The 23529-nt window shown below is 51.5% G+C and overlaps 1 protein-coding gene across 2 annotated transcripts in view; it reads right to left on the bottom strand.

The window, feature by feature from the left end:
* Positions 1–23529, bottom strand: part of Myo81F (Myosin 81F) — a 243317-nt gene that overhangs the window by 129282 nt on the left and 90506 nt on the right. For both annotated transcript variants that reach the window (XM_070090678.1, XM_070090679.1), the window contains exon 2: positions 17781–17887. In XM_070090678.1, the coding sequence (XP_069946779.1) occupies positions 17781–17887 (107 nt within the window). The remainder of the gene's footprint in view (positions 1–17780; positions 17888–23529) is intronic.

Below are 23529 nucleotides of genomic sequence, written 5' to 3'. Positions count from 1 at the left end.
GAGTACACACAGTTCCACACAAGAGATTGGTGCAAAAACTGGAGGACCAAGCAGGGATAACAGGGAAGGCACTACAATGGATCAGGGAATACTTGTCAGGAAGACAGCAGCGAGTCATGGTACGTGGCGAGGTGTCAGAGTGGGCACCTGTGACCAGCGGGTTCCCGCAGGGGTCAGTCCTAGGACCAGTGCTGTTTCTGGTATTTGTGAACGACATGACGGAAGGAATAGACTCTGAGGTGTCCCTGTTTGCAGATGACGTGAAGTTGATGAGAAGAATACACTCGATCGAAGACCAGGCAGAACTACAAAGGGATCTGGACAGGCTGCAGACCTGGTCCAGCAATTGGCTCCTGGAGTTCAATCCCACCAAGTGCAAAGTCATGAAGATTGGGGAAGGGCAAAGAAGGCCGCAGACGGAGTACAGTCTAGGGGGTCAGAGACTACAAACCTCACTCAAGGAAAAAGATCTTGGGGTGAGTATAACACCAGGCACATCTCCTGAAGCGCACATCAACCAAATAACTGCTGCAGCATATGGGCGCCTAGCAAACCTCAGAACAGCATTCCGACATCTTAATAAGGAATCGTTCAGGACCCTGTACACCGTATACGTTAGGCCCATATTGGAGTATGCGGCACCAGTTTGGAACCCACACCTAGCCAAGCACGTAAAGAAACTAGAGAAAGTGCAAAGGTTTGCAACAAGACTAGTCCCAGAGCTAAGAGGTATGTCCTACGAGGAGAGGTTAAGGGAAATCAACCTGACGACACTGGAGGACAGGAGAGATAGGGGGGACATGATAACGACATACAAAATACTGAGGGGAATTGACAAGGTGGACAAAGACAGGATGTTCCAGAGATTGGACACAGTAACAAGGGGACACAGTTGGAAGCTAAAGACACAGATGAATCACAGGGATGTTAGGAAGTATTTCTTCAGCCACAGAGTAGTCAGTAAGTGGAATAGTTTGGGAAGCGATGTAGTGGAGGCAGGATCCATACATAGCTTTAAGCAGAGGTATGATAAAGCTCACGGCTCGGGGAGAGTGACCTAGTAGCGATCAGTGAAGAGGCGGGGCCAGGAGCTCGGACTCGACCCCCGCAACCTCAACTAGGTGAGTACAACTAGGTGAGTACACACACCACCCACACACACACACCACCCACACACCACCCACACACCACCCACACAACACACACACACACCAGACACACACACCAGACACACACACCACACACACACACACACACACACACACACACACACACACACATACACACACACCACACACACACCACATACACCACACACACACACACACACACACACACACACACACACACACACACACCACACACACACACACACCATATACCACACACACACACACACACACACCACACACACACACACACACCACATACCACACACACACACACACACACACACACACACACACACACACACACCACATACACACCTACACACACACATACACACGCACACACACGCACACACACACACACACACCACATACACACACACACACACACATACACACACACACACACACATACACACACACATACACATACACACACACATACACACACATACACACACACACACACACAAACACACACAAACACACACACACACGCACGCGCGCGGACACACACACACACACACGCATGTACAACATGCCTAGTGTATAATCGACATGTGCCTAGGACAAAATGGTAACTAACTAATACACATCTCATATTAAAAACTTCACTAGAAAACCACTATGACACCACAAGACGGGCAGCCATCGACACTTACTGTTTCTTTTTAACTTGATATGCAGGTGCCTCACCCAGCTGTCTCCTCCCTTACCCAGCTGTCTCCTCCCTCACCCAGCTGTCTCCTCCCTCACCCAGCTGTCTCCTCCCTCCACCCAGCTGTCTCCTCCCTCACCCAGCTGTCTCCTCCCTCACCCAGCTGTCTCCTCCCTCACCCAGCTGTCTCCTCCCTCACCCAGCGGTCTCCTCCCTCCACCCAGCTATCTCCTCCCTCACCCAGCTGTCTCCTCCCTCCACCCAGCTGTCTCCTCCCTCACCCAGCTGTCTCCTCCCTCACCCAGCTGTCTCCTTCCTCCACCCGGTGTCTCCTCCCTCCACCCAGCTGTCTCCTTCCTCACCCAGCTGTCTCCTCCCTCACCTAGCTGTCTCCTCCCTCCACCCAGCTGTCTCCTCCCTCACCCAGCTGTCTCCTCCCTCCACCCAGCTGTCTCCTTCCTCACCCAGCTGTCTCCTCCCTCCACCCAGCTGTCTCCTTCCTCACCTATCTGTCTCCTTCCTCACCCAGCTTTCTCCTCCCTCACCTAGCTGTCTCCTCCCTCCACCCAGCTGTCTCCTCCCTCCACCCAGCTGTCTCCTTCCTCACCCAGCTGTCTCCTCCCTCCACCCAGCTGTCTCCTTCCTCACCTAGCTGTCTCCTTCCTCACCCTGTCTCCTCCCTCACCCAGCTGTCTCCTTCCTCACCCAGCTGTCTCCTCCCTCCACCCAGCTGTCTCCTTCCTCACCTAGCTGTCTCCTTCCTCACCCAGCTGTCTCCTCCCTCCACCCAGCTGTCTCCTCCCTCCACCCAGCTGTCTCCTTCCTCACCCAGCTGTCTCCTCCCTCACCTAGCTGTCTCCTCCCTCCACCCAGCTGTCTCCTTCCTCCACCCAGCTGTCTCCTTCCTCACCTAGCTGTCTCCTCCCTCCACCCAGCTGTCTCCTCCCTAACCCAGCTGTCTCCTCCCTTACCCAGCTGTCTCCTCCCTCCACCCAGCTGTCTCCTCTCTCCACCCAGCTGTCTCCTCTCTCCATCCAGCTGTCTCCTCCCTCACCCAGCTGTCTCCTCCCTCCACCCAGCTGTCTCCTCCCTCCACCCAGCTGTCTCCTCCCTTACCCAGCTGTCTCCTCCCTCACCCAGCTGTCTCCTCCCTCCACCCAGCTGTCTCCTCCCTTACCCGGCTGTCTCCTCCCTCCACCCAGCCGTCTCCTCCCTCACCCAGCTGTCTCCTCCCTCCACCCAGCTGTCTCCTCCCTCCACCCAGCTGTCTCCTCCCTCCACCCAGCCGTCTCCTCCCTCACCCAGCTGTCTCCTCCCTCACCCAGCTGTCTCCTCCCTCCACCCAGCTGTCTCCTCCCTCACCCAGCTGTCTCCTCCCTCCACCCAGCTGTCTCCTCCCTCACCCAGCTGTCTCCTCCCTCACCCAGCTGTCTCCTCCCTCCACCCAGCTGTCTCCTCCCTTACCCGGCTGTCTCCTCCCTCCACCCAGCCGTCTCCTCCCTCTCCCAGCTGTCTCCTCCCTCACCCAGCTGTCTCCTCCCTCCACCCAGCTGTCTCCTCCCTCCACCCAGCTGTCTCCTCCCTCCACCCAGCTGTCTCCTCCCTCCACCCAGCCGTCTCCTCCCTCCACCCAGCTGTCTCCTCCCTCACCCAGCTGTCTCCTCCCTCAGTAATGAGTGGAGTCACGTTACGAAGGTAGAGAGCTTGCTAGACCCGGGTTAAGAGTTAAAAGAGCTTGTTAGAGCGAGGTTCGAGTTAGATACAACAGCTCTTAGCTTGCAAAATAAAACACACAAACTCTTACTCTGAATATCTTTCAACCAGTAAATGCGAGAGAGAGAGAGAGAGAGAGAGAGAGAGAGAGAGAGAGAGAGAGAGAGAGAGAGAGAGAGAGAGAGAGAGAGAGAGAGAGAGAGAGAGAGAGAGAGAGAGGGAGAGACGGGGTAGGGTGAGAGGTAAGAGTTAAGGATCAATATTTAAAACTCTTAATTCACCAACCGAACTCTTACTAATTTACTAACGAATCTCTCTCTCTCTCTCTCTCTCTCTCTCTCTCTCTCCCCTTTGCCCTTTTAGACCTGCCTAGCATAGGCCAATAGGCGACTTGGACCTGCCTAGCATGGGCCAGTAAGTGACCTGGACCTGCCTAGCAGGGGCCAGTAGGTGACTTGAACCTGCCTAGCAGGGGCCAGTAGGTGACTTGAACCTGCCTAGCAGGGGCCAGTAGGTGACTTGAACCTGCCTAGCAGGGGCCAGTAGGTGACTTGGACCTGGCTAGCAGGGGCCAGTAGGTGACCTCTACCTGCCTAGCATGGGCCAGTAAGTGACCTGGACCTGCCTAGCAGGGGCCAGTAGGTGACTTGGACCTGCCTAGCATGGGCTAGTAGGTGACTTGGACCTGCCTAGCATGGGCCAGTAGGTGACCTCTACCTGCCTAGCATGGGCTAGTAAGTGACCTGGACCTGCCTAGCAGGGGCCAGTAGGTGACTTGAACCTGTCTAGCAGGGGCCAGTAGGTGACTTGAACCTGCCTAGCAGGGGCCAGTAGGTGACTTGGACCTGCCTAGCATGGGCCAGTAGGTGACCTCTACCTGCCTAGCATGGGCCAGTAAGTGACATGGACCTGCCTAGCAGGGGCCAGTAGGTGACTTGGACCTGCCTAGCATGGGCCAGTAGGTGACTTGGACCTAGCTAGAATGGGCCAATAGGCAACTTGGACCTGCCTAGCATGGGCAGGTCCAGGTCACCCTACAGCAGCCCCACACCAGCCCCACACACCCTACACCAGCCCCACACATCCTACACCAGCCCCACACACCCTACACCAGCCCCACACACCCTACACCAGCCCCACACACCCTACACCAGCCCCACACATCCTACACCAGCCCCACACACCCTACACCAGCCCCACACACCCTACACCAGCCCCACACACCCTACACCAGCCCCACACACCCTACACCAGCCCCACACACCCTACACCAGCCCCACACATCCTACACCAGCCCCACACACCCTACACCAGCCCCACACACCCTACACCAGCCCCACATACCCTACACCAGTCCCACACACACCCTACACCAGCCCCACACACCCTACACCAGTCCCACACACACCAGCCCCACACACCCTACACCAGCCCCACACATCCCACCAGCCCCACACACCCTACACCAGTCCCACACACACCCTACACCAGCCCCACACACCCTACACCAGTCCCACACACCCTACACCAGCCCCACACACCCTACACCAGCCCCACACATCCTACACCAGCCCCACACACCCTACACCAGCCCAACACACCCTACACCAGCCCCACACACCCTACACCAGCCCCACACACCCTACACCAGCCCCACACATCCTACACCAGCCCCACACACCCTACACCAGCCCCACACACCCTTCACCAGCCCCACACACCCTACACCAGCCCCACACACCCTACACCAGCCCCACACCCTACACCAGCCCCACACACCCTACACCAACCCCCTACACACACTACACCAGCCCCACACACCCTACACCAGCCCCACACACCCTACACCAGCCCCACACACCCTACACCAGCCCCACACACCCTACACCAGCCCCACACACCCTACACCAGCCCCACACACACACTACACCAGTCCCACACATCCTACACCAGCCCCACGCACCCTACACCAGCCCCACACACCCTACACCAGCCCCACACACACTACACCAGCCCCACACACACTACACCAGCCCCACACACACTACACCAGCCCCACACACACTACACCAGCCCCACACACCCTACACCAGCCCCACACACCCTACACCAGTCCCACACACCCTACACCAGCCCCACACACACTACACCAGCCCCAAACACCCTACACCTACACATCCTACACCAGCCCCACGCACCCTACACCAGCCCCACACACCCTACACCAGCCCCACACACCCTACACCAGCCCCACACACCCTACACCAGCCCCACACACCCTACACCAGCCCCACACACCCTACACCAGCCCCACACACCCTACACCAGCCCCCCACACCCTACACCAGCCCCACACACCCTACACCAGCCCCACACACCCTACACCAGTCCCACACACCCTACACCAGCCCCACACACCCTACACCAGCCCCACACACCCTACACCAGCCCCACACACCCTACACCAGCCCCACACACCCTACCTACACCAGCCCCACACACCCTACACCAGCCCCACACACCCTACACCAGCCCCACACACCCTACACCAGCCCCACACACCCTACACCAGCCCCACACACCCTACACCAGCCCCACACACCCTACACCAGTCCCACACACCCTACACCAGCCCCACACACCCTACACCAGTCCCACACACCCTACACCAGCCCCACACACCCTACACCAGCCCCACACACCCTACACCAGCCCCACACACCCTACACCAGTCCCACACACCCTACACCAGTCCCACACACCCTACACCAGCCCCACACACCCTACACCAGCCCCACACACCCTACACCAGTCCCACACACCCTACACCAGTCCCACACACCCTACACCAGCCCCACACACCCTACACCAGCCCCACACACCCTACACCAGCCCCACACACCCTACACCAGTCCCCACACACCCTACACCAGCCCCACACACCCTACACCAGCCCCACACACCCTACACCAGCCCCACACACCCTACACCAGTCCCACACACCCTACACCAGTCCCACACACCCTACACCAGCCCCACACACCCTACACCAGCCCCACACACCCTACACCAGCCCCACACACCCTACACCAGCCCCACACACCCTACACCAGCCCCACACACACTACACCAGCCCCACACACCCTACACCAGTCCCCACACACCCTACACCAGCCCCACACACCCTACACCAGTACACACCCTACACCAGTCCCACACACACTACACCAGCCCCACACACCCTACACCAGCCCCACACACCCTACACCAGCCCCACACACCCTACACCAGCCCCACACACCCTACACCAGTCCCACACACCCTACACCAGTCCCACACACCCTACACCAGCCCCACACACCCTACACCAGCCCCACACACACTACACCAGCCCCACACACCCTACACCAGCCCCACACACCCTACACCAGCCCCACACACCCTACACCAGTCCCACACACACTACACCAGCCACACACACTACACCAGCCACACACACACCACCAGCCCCACACACACTACACCAGCCCCACACACCCTACACCAGCCCCACACACCCTACACCAGTCCCACACACACTACACCAGCCCCACACACACTACACCAGTCCCCACACCCTACACCAGCCCCACACACACTACCCACACACACTACACCAGCCCCACACACACTACACCAGCCCCACACACCCTACACCAGTCCCACACCCCTACACCAGCCCCACACACCCTACACCAGCCCCACACACCCTACACCAGCCCCACACACCCTACACCAGCCCCACACACCCTACACCAGCCCCACACACACTACACCAGCCCCACACACACTACACCAGCCCCACACACCCTACACCAGCCCCACACACCCTACACCAGCCCCACACACCCTACACCAGCCCCACACACCCTACACCAGCCACACACACTACACCGTAACCTCCCACCACTGCACACACACAACATAAATAATTCAATGTACGCGTACATAAGCCTTGCAAACTGAGGTAGAGAGAGAGAGAGAGAGAGAGAGAGAGAGAGAGAGAGAGAGAGAGAGAGAGAGAGAGAGAGAGAGAGAGAGAGAGAGAGAGAGAGAGAGAGAGAGAGAGCATAATGATGTCAACGAGATAAAGTCAGTTGATCAAATGAAAATGCTGGCCCACAGATGGCTCCAACTTCATCCTGTTCCCTACTTGTATGTCTCATAACAATAAAAATGCTTTCAAATGAGCTGATGTAGGTAACAGCTCTTAGCTTGCCAATAAAGTTAGGAATCCTTAACCTGTAAATAGCTGTCAATAAAGCTAGGGATCCTTAACCTTGTCAAACCCTGTGTAAAAAAAAAAAAAAGAGAGAGAGAGAGAGAGAGAGAGAGAGAGAGAGAGAGAGAGACAGACAGAATAGTTGCAATAGTTGAAGACTGTCATAAGTGGGCGGGGCCCTTGTAGTGGTCCCGCCCACCTGTTTTAACCAATGTCTGAACTCTGGATTTACTTCCACCAGAGAGTCCCCGCCCACCTGTAGAGATGTCTTCAACTGCTGCACCTCTGGCTCCTGTAAGTATCCACCCTCATCTAATGGTAATAATCATAACCATAATTTTGAAAGGGGTGGAGGGGTAAGCCAGTGGAAGACCTCAGCCAGATGACCAAAAGCTCCAGCTGCGGGTCACCATATGACTAAGACCCGCGTCAGGAAACACTTGTCCTGTGTCCTGAGAACCCTCACCTAACCCAACAGTGACATTCTTCCAAACATAGCCATGTATGTACAACCTCCATACAACGGGACCTTTAAAATAACCCTCCATACAACGGGACCCCCCCCATCTCTATTAGTCCATTATATCGAGGTATTTTGTCTCAGTGGTACAAAAGTAGACTTGGATGAGGCAGTGATGTAGGCGAACCTCATACACAGCTTCAGGAGTGTGTATGACAAGGCTCAAGAGGTTAGAAATCAGTTGTGTCCTACAAAGTAGGGGCCAGGAGCCTACTGGTCGCAGACCAGTTTATCCCCGGTCATAACTCATCTCTAGGCGAGTCTAACAAGTTACCAACCATTGCTGGGTTGGTAACGCACCGAGGTCCGTGGTTCGATCCCCGGTACGGGTAGAAACATTAGGAAGTGTTTCTTTAAGACACTTGCTGTCCATGGTCACGTAGCAGTAAAATAGGTTCCTGGGTGTTAGCAGACAGGTGTGCGTCGCATCCTGGGGATAAAATTGACCTAATTTGCGGGAAATGCTCTGCATAACAAGGGACTTTCTATATAGTAGTATGTCACTGATGTGAGCTATGGTCTGTTTAAGTTGTGTCATGTACTTGTAGGAATATTATTATAACCGGTATTGAGAGGCTAGCTAATACGCTAGTTTATTACCTAGCTAGCTAGTAAGCCTCGTCATATTCACTTTAGCGGTGACCTAGTTGAGAGCGTAGCTACCTACTGGAAATAAGAGATGCTGGTGCAGACAAAATGGGTGGGTGAGCACTGTCACCCTCCAGCACCCACCCACGCCCACATGTGCGTGCACGCCCACCCACCACCCTCACCTCCTGTAATTAAGTCTCTCCCGCCCTGGCACACCTCACGCTCACATCACCGCTATAGTGGAGGCACCTTCTCATGCACAGCTTTAAGAGTAGGTACGACAAGACTCGAAAAACAGTGAAAGGTGTGGAGGTGAACGAAGGACTGATTACCTTATAACTCACTGGACTGATGAAGCTACTGGCGAAACGTTTCCTCAATAAAGAATCCAAAATGTTGCATTAGTGTCTCATTCTTCAACGTTACCAGTACACGGTTACCAGTAGTTACCAGTACACAGTTACCGGTACACGGTTACCTGTACACGGTTACCAGTAGTTACCACTACACAGTTACCGGTACACGGTTACCTGTACACGGTTACCAGTAGTTACCAGTACACAGTTACCGGTACACGGTTACCTGTACACGGTTACCAGTAGTTACCAGTACACAGTTACCGGTACACGGTTACCTGTACACGGCTACCAGTAGTTACCAGTACACAGTTACCGGTACACGGTTACCTGTACACGGCTACCAGTGCACGATTTCCAGTACACAGCTACCAGTAGTTACCAGTACACAGTTACCGGTACACGGTTACCTGTACACGGCTACCAGTAGTTACCAGTACACAGTTACCGGTACACGGTTACCTGTACACGGCTACCAGTGCACGATTACCAGTACACGGTTACCAGTACCCAGTTACCAGTACACGGTTACCAGTACACAGTTATCAGTACCCAGTACGCGGTTACCAGTACATGGTTACTAGTACACAGTTACCAGTACACAGTCACCAGTACCCAGTCACCAGTGCCTGGTCCCCAGTACCTGGTCACCAGCACCCAGTACATGGTCACCAGTACCTGGTCACCAGTACCCAGTTACCAGTACACGGTTACCAGTACCCAGTACACGGTTACCAGTGCCCAGTACACGGTTACCAGTACATGGTTACTAGTACACAGTTACCAGTACCCAGTCACCAGTGCCTGGTCACCAGTACCCAGTACCTGGTCACCAGCACCCAGTACCTGGTCACCAGCACCCAGTACCTGGTCACCAGTACCCAGTACCTGTTCACCAGTACCTGGTCACCAGTACCCGGTCACCAGTACCCGGTCACCAGCACCCAGTACCTGGTCACCGGTACCTGGTCACCAGTACCCGGTCACCAGTACCCGGTCACCAGCACCCAGTACCTGGTCACCAGCACCCAGTGCCTGGTCACCAGTACCTGGTCGCCAGCACCCAGTACCTGGTCACCGGTACCTGGTCACCAGTACCCGGTCACCAGCACCCAGTACCTGGTCACCAGCACCCAGTACCTGGTCACCAGCACCCAGTACCCGGTCACCAGCACCCAGTACCTGGTCACCAGCACCCAGTACCCGGTCACCAGCACCCAGTACCTGGTCACCAGCACCCAGTGCCTGGTCACCAGTACCTGGTCGCCAGCACCCAGTACCTGGTCACCGGTACCTGGTCACCGGTACCCGGTCACCAGCACCCAGTACCTGGTCACCAGCACCCAGTGCCTGGTCACCGGTACCTGGTCACCAGTACCCGGTCACCAGCAGTCACTCTCCATGTTCTGAGACAACATAACGCCCATATTAAACAAGTGTGAAGACCACAATACACTCGGCACACGAGTGACAGGAGGAGGTCACCACACGAGTGACAGGAGGAGGTCACCACACGAGTGACAGGAGGAGGTCACCACACGAGTGACAGGAGGTCACCACACGAGTGACAGGAGGAGGTCACCACACGAGTGACAGGAGGTCACCACACGAGTGACAGGTCACCACACGAGTGACAGGAGGTCACCACACGAGTGACAGGTCACCACACGAGTGACAGGAGGAGGTCACCACACGAGTGACAGGAGGAGGAGGTCACCACACGAGTGACAGGAGGAGGTCACCACACGAGTGACAGGAGGAGGTCACACGAGTGACAGGAGGAGGAGGTCACCACACGAGTGACAGGAGGTCACCACACGAGTGACAGGAGGAGGTCACCACACGAGTGACAGGAGGTCACCACACGAGTGACAGGAGGTCACCACACGAGTGACAGGAGGAGGAGGTCACCACACGAGTGACAGGAGGAGGAGGTCACCACACGAGTGACAGGAGGAGGTCACCACACGAGTGACAGGAGGTCACCACACGAGTGACAGGAGGAGGAGGTCACCACACGAGGGACAGGAGGAGGAGGAGGTCACCACACGAGTGACAGGAGGAGGTCACCACACGAGTGCCAGGAGGAGGTCACCACACGAGTGACAGGAGGAGGAGGTCACCACACGAGTGACAGGAGGAGGAGGTCACCACACGAGTGACAGGAGGAGGAGGTCACCACACGAGGAGGAGGAGGTGACAGGAGGTCACCACACGAGACAGGAGGAGGTCACCACACGAGTGACAGGAGGAGGAGGTCACCACACGAGTGACAGGAGGAGGTCAGAGACAGGAGTCACCACACGAGTGACAGGAGGAGGTCCACACGAGTGACAGGAGGAGGTCACCACACGAGTGACAGGAGGAGGAGGTCACCACACGAGTGACAGGAGGAGGTCACCACACGAGTGACAGGAGGAGGAGGTCACCACACGAGTGACAGGAGGAGGTCACCACACGAGTGACAGGAGGAGGAGGTCACCACACGAGTGACAGGAGGTCACCACACGGGTGACAGGAGGTCACCACACGAGTGACAGGAGGAGGTCACCACACGAGTGACAGGAGGAGGAGGTCACCACACGAGTGACAGGAGGAGGAGGTCACCACACGAGTGACAGGAGGAGGAGGTCACCACACGAGTGACAGGAGGAGGTCACCACACGAGTGACAGGAGGAGGAGGTCACCACACGAGTGACAGGAGGAGGTCACCACACGAGTGACAGGAGGAGGAGGTCACCACACGAGTGACAGGAGGAGGTCACCACACGAGTGACAGGAGGAGGAGGTCACCACACGAGTGACAGGAGGAGGAGGTCACCACACGAGTGACAGGAGGAGGAGGTCACCACACGAGTGACAGGAGGAGGAGGAGGTCACCACACGAGTGACAGGAGGAGGAGGTCACCACACGAGTGACAGGAGGAGGAGGAGGTCACCACACGAGTGACAGGAGGAGGTCACCACACGAGTGACAGGAGGAGGAGGTCACCACACGAGTGACAGGAGGAGGAGGTCACCACACGAGTGACAGGAGGAGGAGGTCACCACACGAGTGACAGGAGGAGGAGGTCACCACACGAGTGACAGGAGGAGGAGGTCACCACACGAGTGACAGGAGGAGGTCACCACACGAGTGACAGGAGGAGGAGGTCACCACACGAGTGACAGGAGGAGGTCACCACACGAGTGACAGGAGGAGGTCACCACACGAGTGACAGGAGGAGGAGGTCACCACACGAGTGACAGGAGGAGGAGGTCACCACACGAGTGACAGGAGGAGGAGGTCACCACACGAGTGACAGGAGGTCACCACACGAGTGACAGGAGGAGGTCACCACACGAGTGACAGGAGGAGGTCACCACACGAGTGACAGGAGGAGGTCACCACACGAGTGACAGGAGGAGGTCACCACGATGTTCCACACAGACTCGTTACATTATGATGGAGAGGCTGGCAGAGTTGTTCCCCTTATAAAACTCATCAAACTGGGAAGACCCAACTAATTCCTGGCCAGTCCCGTTGTCTTAACGAATTTGCTTACAAACTGCCAGCTTATTTATCTTTCTAGTGTATATACACTGCCTCTGGTGTATATACACTGCCTCTAGTGCATATACACTGCCTCTAGTGCATATACACTGCCTCTAGTGCATATACACTGCCTCTAGTGTATAAACACAAGCGGTAGTATATGCATATACACTCGGTGTATATACACCTTACCCCTTTATTTACTTTATTCAGGGCGACGCACTAAAACCGTAAGGGTGACACAGCGGCCTGGGGAACGAGAGGCGCTCAGTTCAATGTGAGGGATGGAAGGGCAGGGTATAACACCATTCATATATGTATACGCTCAGAGGTGTATACCTGGAGGCGTATATACACCGAAGGTATGTATGTCTCTCAGTGTATACAGTGAAGATTTACTTGAATCCCTAGTTTATATTCAAGAATCCCCATTTTATATTAGCGAATCCCTATTTTAGAGTATAATGTTAGTGTAGTGCAGTAGCCTCATCAATGGCGCAGGTGGAGATGATAGGCTTTAAAACCACTTATATAGACAGGACCGGGAAAACAATTACACTGGAGATCCTCCCAGTTATCTAGACCTGAGGTTCTCCCAGTTATCTAGACCTGAGGTTCTCCCAGTTATATAGACCTGAGATCGTCCGTTATCTAGACCTGCTCACCAGGGAGTGGCCAGACCAACACGTGAAAAGCAGTCTCGGGGGATTACAGCCTCAAGCTCTATTAAGCCACATACAAGTGGCATCCTAGGGACAAAACTGACCTAATTTGCCCAAAATGCTCCAGCAGCAACAGCCTGGTTAACCAGGCTTGCACCAGCCGAGCCTGGTCCATGGCCGGGCTCCGGAAGTAGTAAGACTCTCGAAACTTATCAAAGGTGCCACGATCGCAAGTGCAAAGAAAATGATAGGATGGATAATGAGAACGTTCAAAACGAGAGATGCCAAGCCAATGATGATCCTTTTCAAATTCACTTGTTCTCTCACTTGGAAAATCTTGGAAGGAATGGTCCCAAATTTGCACACAGAAATCACTCCCTACGAAAGTAAAAGACTGGGCAGGCGATGTAAAATGCCCCCAATTAAAAGTAGGGGCGCCATTGGTACACTAAGAGAAAACACCATAAGTGTCCGGGGCCCAAAACTGTTCAACAGCCTCCCATCAAGCATTAGGGGAATTGCCAATAAACCCCTGGCTGCCTTCAAGAGAGAGCTGGACAGATACCTAAAGTCAGTTCCGGATCAGCCGGGCTGTGGCTCGTACGTTGGACTGCGTGCGGCCAGCAGTAACAGCCTGGTTGATCAGGCCCTGATCCACCGGGAGGCCTGGCCATGGACCGGGCCGCGGGGGCGTTGATCCCCGGAATAACCTCCAGGTAAGGTATAGGTATATAACATAAGGCTTTCTATATAGCAGTACGTCATTGATGTCAGCTATAGTCTGTATATACCTTGTACATGTAGAAATATTATTATTATTATTATTATTATTATTATTATTATTATTATTATTATTATTATTACTATTGTTTTAGAACACCCAGAAAGTAAATAGCTGGCTTAAGGCATAAAGAAAAAATCTTTTCTCTCCTACCGAAATAAAATTGGAGCGGATGTAGGAGAGGAAGGGGACACGCTGTCAACTGGTAAAGGTTTCAGAGGGACGCCCAGACTTTAAACAATTTCCAGAGAGCCGGTTACAGCAACAATGGTGTCCATCATACTGGTTCACGGGCTGGCCCTCCCTGTCTCACACCCGCAAAAGAGATTTTCCCAAAAATAACAAGGAGCATCGATCCTCAGAGAAAACTAGAAAGATGCGAGTGTTGAAGACACACCATGACTGCAACAATATACAAATAACCCTCACATAGGAGAAAGAAGCTTACCACGATGTTTCGGTCCCACTTGGACCATTTACAAAGTCACACTAACATATAAGATAGGCAAGGCTCGGTGGCCCGGTGGCCTGGTGGCTAAAGCTCCCGCTTCACACACGAAGGGCCCGGGTTCGATTCCCGGCGGGTGGAAACATTTCGACACGTTTCCTTACACCTGTTGTCCTGTTCACCTAGCAGCAAATAGGTACCTGGGTGTTAGTCGACTGGTGTGGGTGGCATCCTGGGGGACAAGATTAAGGACCACAATGGAAATAAGTTAGACAGTCCTCGATGACGCACTGACTTTCTTGGGTTATCCTGGGTGGCTAACCCTCCGGGGTTAAAAATCCGAACGAAATCTTATCTTATCTAGGAAACAGGACAAGTGTTTCCTGACGCGGGTCTTAGTCATATGATGGCCCGCAGATGGAGCTTTTGGTCATCTGACCGAGGCCTTCCACTGGCTTACCCCTCCACCCCTTTAAAAATTATAGTTATGATTATAACCATTAGGTCATAGTGTTACTCTAAATTAAGACTCGCCTTCTCACCAAGTATGACAGTACCTTCAAGTCGAGGATCAGGGCCTGATCAACCAGGCTGTTACTGCTGGCCGCACGCAGTCCAACGTACGAGCCACAGCCCGGCTAATCTGGCACTGACTTTAGGTATCTGTCCAGGTCTCTCTTGAAGGCAGCCAGGGGTTTATGAGAGAGAAAAAAACGTGTTAATAATGGTTCGCTTTACACACTTTTGTTACCATTATATATCAGCAAGAAAATAAAACCACGGAACGGGTAGGGGCTTGAACCCATGGCTAGTTATCAGCATGTCTTGTCATTCAACAATATAAAACCACAATGCTAATAATTAATAATAATCTCCGTGTACAACGTATACAGTCCCAGCTGGCATCAATGATATACTGCTATATAAAAAAAAACCGCTTATTATGCAGAGAATTTCGGGCAAATTAGGTCAATTTTGTCCCCAGGATGCGACCCACACCAGTCCACTAACACCCAGGTACCTATTATACTGCCAGGTGAACATGGACAGCAGGAGTCTTAATATTTCCACCAGTACCGTTCGCTAGGTTGTATTCTGGTCATCCAAATGGGGAAAAAAAAATGCTTAAAACAACTGGAATTAGTCAAAAGAGCACTATAACACTTCGCTAGACTCACTCTCGCCTCTACCAGATCTCCACAGCTCTCGTAAATGCAGGAAATATATATTTTTTTCCCCCGTCGTCTACAAATTTAGAAAAATAACCTTCAACACCTTCCGGCTATAACAAGAATGTGGGAAAAAACTCACACTCCCTTCCCACCCATAACAGAAAAACTGTAATACATACTTCAATACAACGTAATATACGTATACTTCAATACAATGGTCCGACTGGGACCATTTAGCAAATGGTCCAAGTGGGACCGAAACGTCGTGGTAAGTTTCTGTCTCCTATGTGCGGGTTATATGTGTATTGTTCCAGTCACGGTACTGTGACTCTTTCATTATACTTCAATATTTTGTCGGTTCAAGCTAGTGTGACTGATCTTAATGTTGAAAATGGTATAAAATACCGACAAGTTGTACCAGTTGGGTATCGTTATTGATGAAACGTTTCGCCTACACAGTAGGTTTCTTCAGTCAAATACAGAGGCAGCAGGTTCAGTAGTGGAAATATTACCTGGAGTTTACCTGTAGAGAGTTCCGGGGGTCAACGCCCCCGCGGCCCGGTCTGAGACCAGGCCAAACAGATCTGTTTGTGACTTGAAAAAGACCACTGTGTGGGCGAAACGTAGTCAATAAAGGATCACATTATGCTGCATATGCGTTTATATTTCCATTGTGTCGGTATTTTATACCATTTATTTCCAGGTTCAGTAGTGAAATAAAGATAATCAGTACACACACACACACACACACATACACACACACACACACACCACACACACACACACACACACACACACACACACACACACACACACACACACACACACACACACACACACACACACACACACCTCTTAGCACTTTCTCGAAGGAAACACTGCTTAATATTTCTCAAGAGGCTCAATAATATGAGAAATAATCTCGTCAACTTCACACTGGAGGTAATAACCTGGGAAAATCTTAGTCTAACGTTGTTAAATATAATAATAAACCAGCAAAGGTTACTTGTCCTTCTCATATTAACAATGTCCTACTTGTTTTGATAATAATGATAAGAGTTGTAAAAAAAATGAGGGCGGTAGCCTAGGAATGAATGTGGGAATTACCGAAAGACGTGTGATATTTTATTGTGGCAACGTTTCGCTCTCCAGGAGCGTTGTCAGGCTTCACAAAGCTCCTGGAGAGTGAAACGTTGTTACAATAAACTGAGATATTATATGCCATGTGTTCTTTTCACCTAACAGGAGGTAGCCTAGCCTGGAGGCTCCTCCACTAGTCTAGCCTGGAGGTTCCTCCACTAGTCTAGCCTGGAGGTTCCTCCACTAGTCTAGCCTGGAGGCTCCTCCACTAGTCTAGCCTGGAGGTTCCTCCACTAGTCTAGCCTGGAGGCTCCTCCACTAGCCTAGCCTGGAGGCTCCTCCACTAGCCTAGCCTGGAGGCTCCTCCACTAGTCTAGCCTGGAGGCTCCTCCACTAGCCTAGCCTGGAGGCTCCTCCACTAGCCTAGCCTGGAGGCTCCTCCACTAGCCTAGCCTGGAGGCTCCTCCACTAGCCTAGCCTGGAGGCTCCTCCACTAGCCTAACCTGGAGGCTCCTCCACTAGCCTAGCCTGGAGGCTCCTCCACTAGCCTAGCCTAGAGGCTCCTCCACTAGCCTAACCTGGAGGCTCCTCCACTAGTCTAGCCTGGAGGCTCCTCCACTAGCCTAGCCTAGAGGCTCCTCCACTAGCCTAGAGGCTCCTCAACTAGCCTAGCCTGGAGGTTCCTCCACTAGCCTAGCCTGGAGGTTCCTCCACTAGCCTAGCCTGGAGGTTCCTCCACTAGCCTAGCCTAGAGGCTCCTCCACTAGCCTAGCCTGGAGGCTCCTCCACTAGCCTAGCCTGGCTAGGCTGATGGAATGTGAGACAAAGGATACATAAATACAGTCATGGAGGTATCTGACGTGGAGGTTGTGGTTGATGGCTGTCTCGTCAATGTCTGAGAGTACCGTCATGTCCGGCACTCCGTCCTCAGCACGACTCCCTGGAATTAGAAATATACACATGTTACACAAATGAAGTGAGTATAGGTAGGTTTGAAGACCTGACTAGCGTGTAGTAGTAACCCTGGTGTAAACCTTGGTAATAGAACCTGACGAATTGATTTAAGAACATAAGGAGCGCTGTAGCAGGCCTACTGGCCCATGCTAGGCAGGTCCAAATCACCTACTGGCCTATGCTAGGCAGGTTCAAGTCACCCACTGGCCTATGCTAGGTAGGTCCAAGTCACCTACTGGCCTATGCTAGGTAGGTCCAAGTCACCTACTGGCCTATGCTAGGTAGGTCCAAGTCACCTACTGGCCTATGCTAGGTAGGTCCAAGTCACCTACTGGCCTATGCTAGGTAGGTCCAAGTCACCTACTGGCCTATGCTAGGTAGGTCCAAGTCACCTACTGGCCTATGCTAGGTAGGTCCAAGTCACCTACTGGCCTATGCTAGGTAGGTCCAAGTCACCTACTGGCCTATGCTAGGTAGGTCCAAGTCACCTACTGGCCTATGCTAGGTAGGTTCAAGTCACCTACTGGCCTATGCTAGGTAGGTCCAAGTCACCTACTGGCCTATGCTAGGTAGGTCCAAGTCACCTACTGGCCTATGCTAGGTAGGTCCAAGTCACCTACTGGCCTATGCTAGGTAGGTCCAAGTCACCTACTGGCCCATGCTAGGCAGGTCCAAGTCACCTACTGGCCCATGCTAGGTAGGTCCAAGTCACCTACTGGCCTATGCTAGGTAGGTCCAAGTCACCTACTGGCCCATGCTAGGTAGGTCCAAGTCACCTACTGGCCCATGCTAGGCAGGTCCAAGTCACCTACTTGGTGAATTTCAATACTCATTGTCTTGTAATAATGTTGGTAGAATTACCGACAATATGTAAAGTAAAAGGACACAAGTGCAACTAATGTGACATTTTATTGTGGCAACGTTTCGCTCTCCAGGCGCTTTGTCAAGCCGATACAAAGCTCCTGGAGAGCGAAACGTTGCCACAATAAAATGTCACATTAGTTGCACTTGTGTCCTTTTACTTTACATACTCACTGTCTTGTCCAGATTTTGTGTACTTTCAAGTCTAGTGGGGAATTTCCTCCTATACAAATTTGTTTCGGGCTAATCCACGAAAAAAATTGGCTGACCTCTGCTGAGTGTAGGCGGAGTGGTGTGAGTGGGTGGCATCAACGTGGCCTGGGTAGGAGGAAATGTAGTGTAGGTGAGTTGTAAAGTTAGACGAGGAGGGAATACCTGGAGGGTGAGTCAGTCAGTGCCCGGAAGGAACACATTCACCACAGCCCTTCTTTCTTGACCACAGCCATGGCCACCCTCCCCCTCCAACACCACCTCCTTTTACACCACCTCTTCCTCCCACGTAGTCAAGGTCACTCACCCACCCACTCACTCCTTCGCTTATGAGACGGAAAACAAAGTTAGCTTATATTCTTATATAACTTATCATATAAATACGTTAGCAACACATTGCTGAGATCTCTCTCTCTCTCTCTCTCTCTCCATTTTTTCTAAATAAATATCAAAAAACACTATCACATCGGTGAGACGCATGCCCAAATTTTCTCACAAAGCTATCATTCACCTAGCAATAAAAAACAAAAATGTATCTGGGTGCTAGTCGATTGATGTTGGTCACAAGCTAGTAATTTCTGATGCAAATACATTACACGACTGTGCAAAATGTGTGTGAAATTTCAGTTCTGGTGGAGAGAATACAGCCTGAGCCAGAAGGTATTCCTACTCAACTGACTTGAAGCTGAGTGGAAGTGCTCGGCTCACGGTCAAAAGGAACTAGGTTCGATTAACGGGCTGGGCGTAATTATGGGTGTCTCATTAAACCTGCCCTGTTTACTAATAACAGGGCAGGTTTAATGAGACACTTACCCATACATATTAGCAAAAAGGTCACTGGGTATTAATAGACTACCATGTGTGGCAACCTCTCATTCTAGACCATGGAACCGAACTCTTTTCAAGGCTGAGGGACTGACCACCTCAAATTCTACGACTTCACGGGTGATGGACTGATTACATCGTCTTCACATCTCTACTGTTCCTGCCTACTTTCTGTATTCGACTGAAGAAGCCTACTGCGTAGGCGAAACTTTTTGGAATAAAGTTGCCTAACTGTTGCCTATGTGTCTTACCCATTAGAAAGAAGGAACACTGCAGCAGGCCTACTGGCCCATGCGAGGCAGGTTCAAGTCTTTCTTGACCACAGCTATGGCCATCCTCCCCCTCAGTGGCAAGTTTCGAGAGTGCTGCAACACCTTGGGATGAATAACAGTGCTCAACCTTTATACCGAACTGTGTAAACTAAAGAAAAGAAATCGAAACCCACTTAACATCTATAAGAACTGAGACACACTGGTGTTCTATACTCTGAGACATTACATTCCTATTATCATTAATCAAGCCAAACATCATGTGTGATTCTCTAGAAAGTTAAGACAGTCTGCTGACCCATCACAACTGTGAACACTTGAAGTGCTTACAAGGGAATCTAGCACACACAGACAGGCGGGGGGCCAGGAGCTGTGACTCGGCCCCTGCAACTACATATAGGTGAGTACGTACACACACACACAATAATAATAATAATAATAATAATAATAATAATAATAATAATAGCATATTTATTTCTACAAGTACATGTACAAGGTATACAGACCTAGCTGACATCAATAGCATACTACTATTTAGAAAGTCCCTTGTTATGCTGAGCATTTCGGGCATATTAGGCGAGTTTTGTCCCAGGATGCGACCCACACCAGTCGACTAACACCCAGGTACCCATTTTATACTGATGGGTGAACAAGGACAGCAGGTGTCTTATGGAAACACTTCCCTAATGTTTTCCAGCCGTACCGGAGATTCGAACTCCGGACCTGAGTGTGTCAGCTGAGTGCGCCAGTGATCGAGCTACGGCACATGACACCATCACCACCAGTCACAAAAAAAAAAAGTAACTTTTTCCCAGTCACAAATGCTGCAAAATCAAGTTTCATTTTTTTAAAGTTTATAGTTCAGTGCGCCCTTATATGGCACATTTTGTTTCGGCTTTATTAGGGAACCAATCATGGCGCTACGTAGTAGTGTTAAAGGCTAACTTTCTCCGAGACTTGAGTGGATAACTTCAGAACGACTTATCCAATCACTTTCAAATTTTCAGGAGAGAGAGAGAGAGAGAGAGAGAGAGAGAGTGTGTAAATGGCCCTCTCTATGGAAAGAGGCGAATGTAGTCCCTGTTCACAAAAAGAAGAGCAGAGCAGAAATCAGCAACTACAGACCAGTGTCACTCCTGTCAATCACTGGTAAGATCCTTGAGACAATAATCTCAAGACAAATGACAAAGTTTTTTGACTACCACTCACTACTTTGTGATCGTCAATATGGCTTCAGGAAAGGTTACTCTGCTGCTGATCTGTTGTTAAACCTCTCCACTAAGTGGCACCAGTCACTGGATGAATCCAAAGTCAGCTGTGTGGTAGCACTGGACATTGCTGGCGCTTTCGACCGGGTGTGCCACCAGGGCCTCTTAGCAAAACTTCAAGCACTGGGAATTGCAGGCTCTACGCTATGTCTCCTCAGTGACTACCTTCATGGTAGATCTCTAAGTGTAGTTCTCAATGGAACGGAATCAGCAAGACATCCTATTGGGGCAAGTGTTCCACAAGGAAGCGTGCTGGGTCCATTGTTATGGAATGTCTACTTCAACGACCTTCTTCATCTCATCCCAGAATCACATGCATATGCAGACGACTGTACACTGACATTCACTTATCCAAGAGAAGAAATGCCAGCTGCTCTAAGCTACATCAATCACCAGCTGAGAGCTATATCAGCTTGGGGAAATAGATGGCAAGTAACATTTGCACCTGAGAAAACGCAAATGATGATCGTCTCTAGGCACCATGATGGTAATGCTGGTGCAGTAGTAAGGATGAATGGGAGGATGTTGGCACCTGGAGAAGAAGTTGATATCCTTGGGGTGAAATTTGACTCCAAACTAACCATGAAGAACCATGTTGTAAATCTTGCAAACAAGGCAGCCAGGAAGCTTACAGCACTTCGCCGTATCTCCCATCTGCTTGACAGTAGGGGTTGCAAGATCCTGTACGAGGCACAAGTACGCTCGCACCTTGAGTATGCTCCACTTTCTTGGTTTGCCTGGCCCCCCTCTCATCTGCGACTGCTTGACAGAGTAGAGAACAGAGCAAGACGTCTCATCTCTCGCCTGGACCCATCCTGGATAGATCTGTCATTTCAGCAGAGCCTTCAACATAGGAGGGATGTGGGTGGCCTTACTGTTATGTACAAGGCCAATATTGTCAAAATACCACACTTGGATCCACTTCGAGGACAGCGTGAAACAAGCTTTTATGCCACAAGACGGGCAGAAAGCAGCAACTTCACTCTGGCTGTACCCTTCTCCAGAACATCACTCCATCTGAGATCATACATACCCAGGATGACTAGAGTATGGAACACATTCGTACAGCATAATGATGTCAACGAGATAAAGTCAGTTGATCAAATGAAAATGCTGGCCCACAGATGGCTCCATCTTCATCCTGTTTCCTACTTGTATGTCTCATAACAATAAAAATGCTTTCAAATGAGCTGATGTAGGTAACAGCTCTTAGCTTGCCAATAAAGTTAGGAATCCTTAACCTGTAAATAGCTGTCAATAAAGCTAGGGATCCTTAACCTTGTCAAACCCTGTGTAAAAAAAAAGAGATAGAGAGAGATAGAGAGAGATAGAGAGAGAGAGAGAGAGAGAGAGAGAGAGAGAGAGAGAGAGAGAGAGAGAGAGAGAGAGAGAGAGAGAGAGAGAGAGAGAGAGAGAGAGAGAGTGATAGAGTGATAGAGTGATAGAGAGAGAGAGAGAAAGAGAGAGAGAGAGAGAGAGACACTACAACACCATGATACACATGGACTCCTCTACCTCGACACTCATCGTGTATTCTACACCGGAAACATAAAAAAAAACTTCCGTGTGAAGGCAAGGAGGAAGCCTCAACATTGAAGTCAATGTGTGGAGAGTGTTAGCGAACTCCCATGAGTGTTATTAGTCTTCTTGCTTACTGGTTATGAGTTAGTGGTTACTAATCATGTCTCCTTCATGAGTCTTACTGCTCACTAGTTATGAGTCTTCTTGCTCATTACTCATAAGTCCTTCACGAGTCCTGACTCACAAGCAGAAAGTCGAAATAATATTATTGAACGCTATCTCGTTCCCTAGCAAAAATTTTTACTCTTGTTGACATCTTTGCAAACAAAAAAAAAGGATTACCTATCCCCACAATAATAATCATAATGATGATTCACGTATGTGAATTGGGATTGGGAACGAAGGAAGACGTTACTTCCCTCAATAACTGGAGTCCTGGGATGACTTCGAGTCCTTCAGTGATGACTGGAGTCCATCTGAAGTCTTTCTCCGGACCCGGGGTATTTCCAGATCAACCAGGCTGTGATGGATATGCAATTGGCCTCCAGCAGCAACAGCCTGACTGACCAAGCAAGCACCAGACGAGCCTGGGCCATGACCGGGCTGCGGGAGTACCAAGACTCTCGAAACTCAGGTACGCGTCACGTCCCCTCAACACCCACCACAGATGGACA

The sequence above is a fragment of the Cherax quadricarinatus genome, chromosome 32 (genome assembly GCF_038502225.1).
Source record: "Cherax quadricarinatus isolate ZL_2023a chromosome 32, ASM3850222v1, whole genome shotgun sequence".
NCBI classification, from domain to species: Eukaryota; Metazoa; Arthropoda; class Malacostraca; order Decapoda; family Parastacidae; genus Cherax; species Cherax quadricarinatus.
Note: the sequence above shows the minus strand (reverse complement) of the source record. Positions and strands in the feature narration are given on the sequence as shown.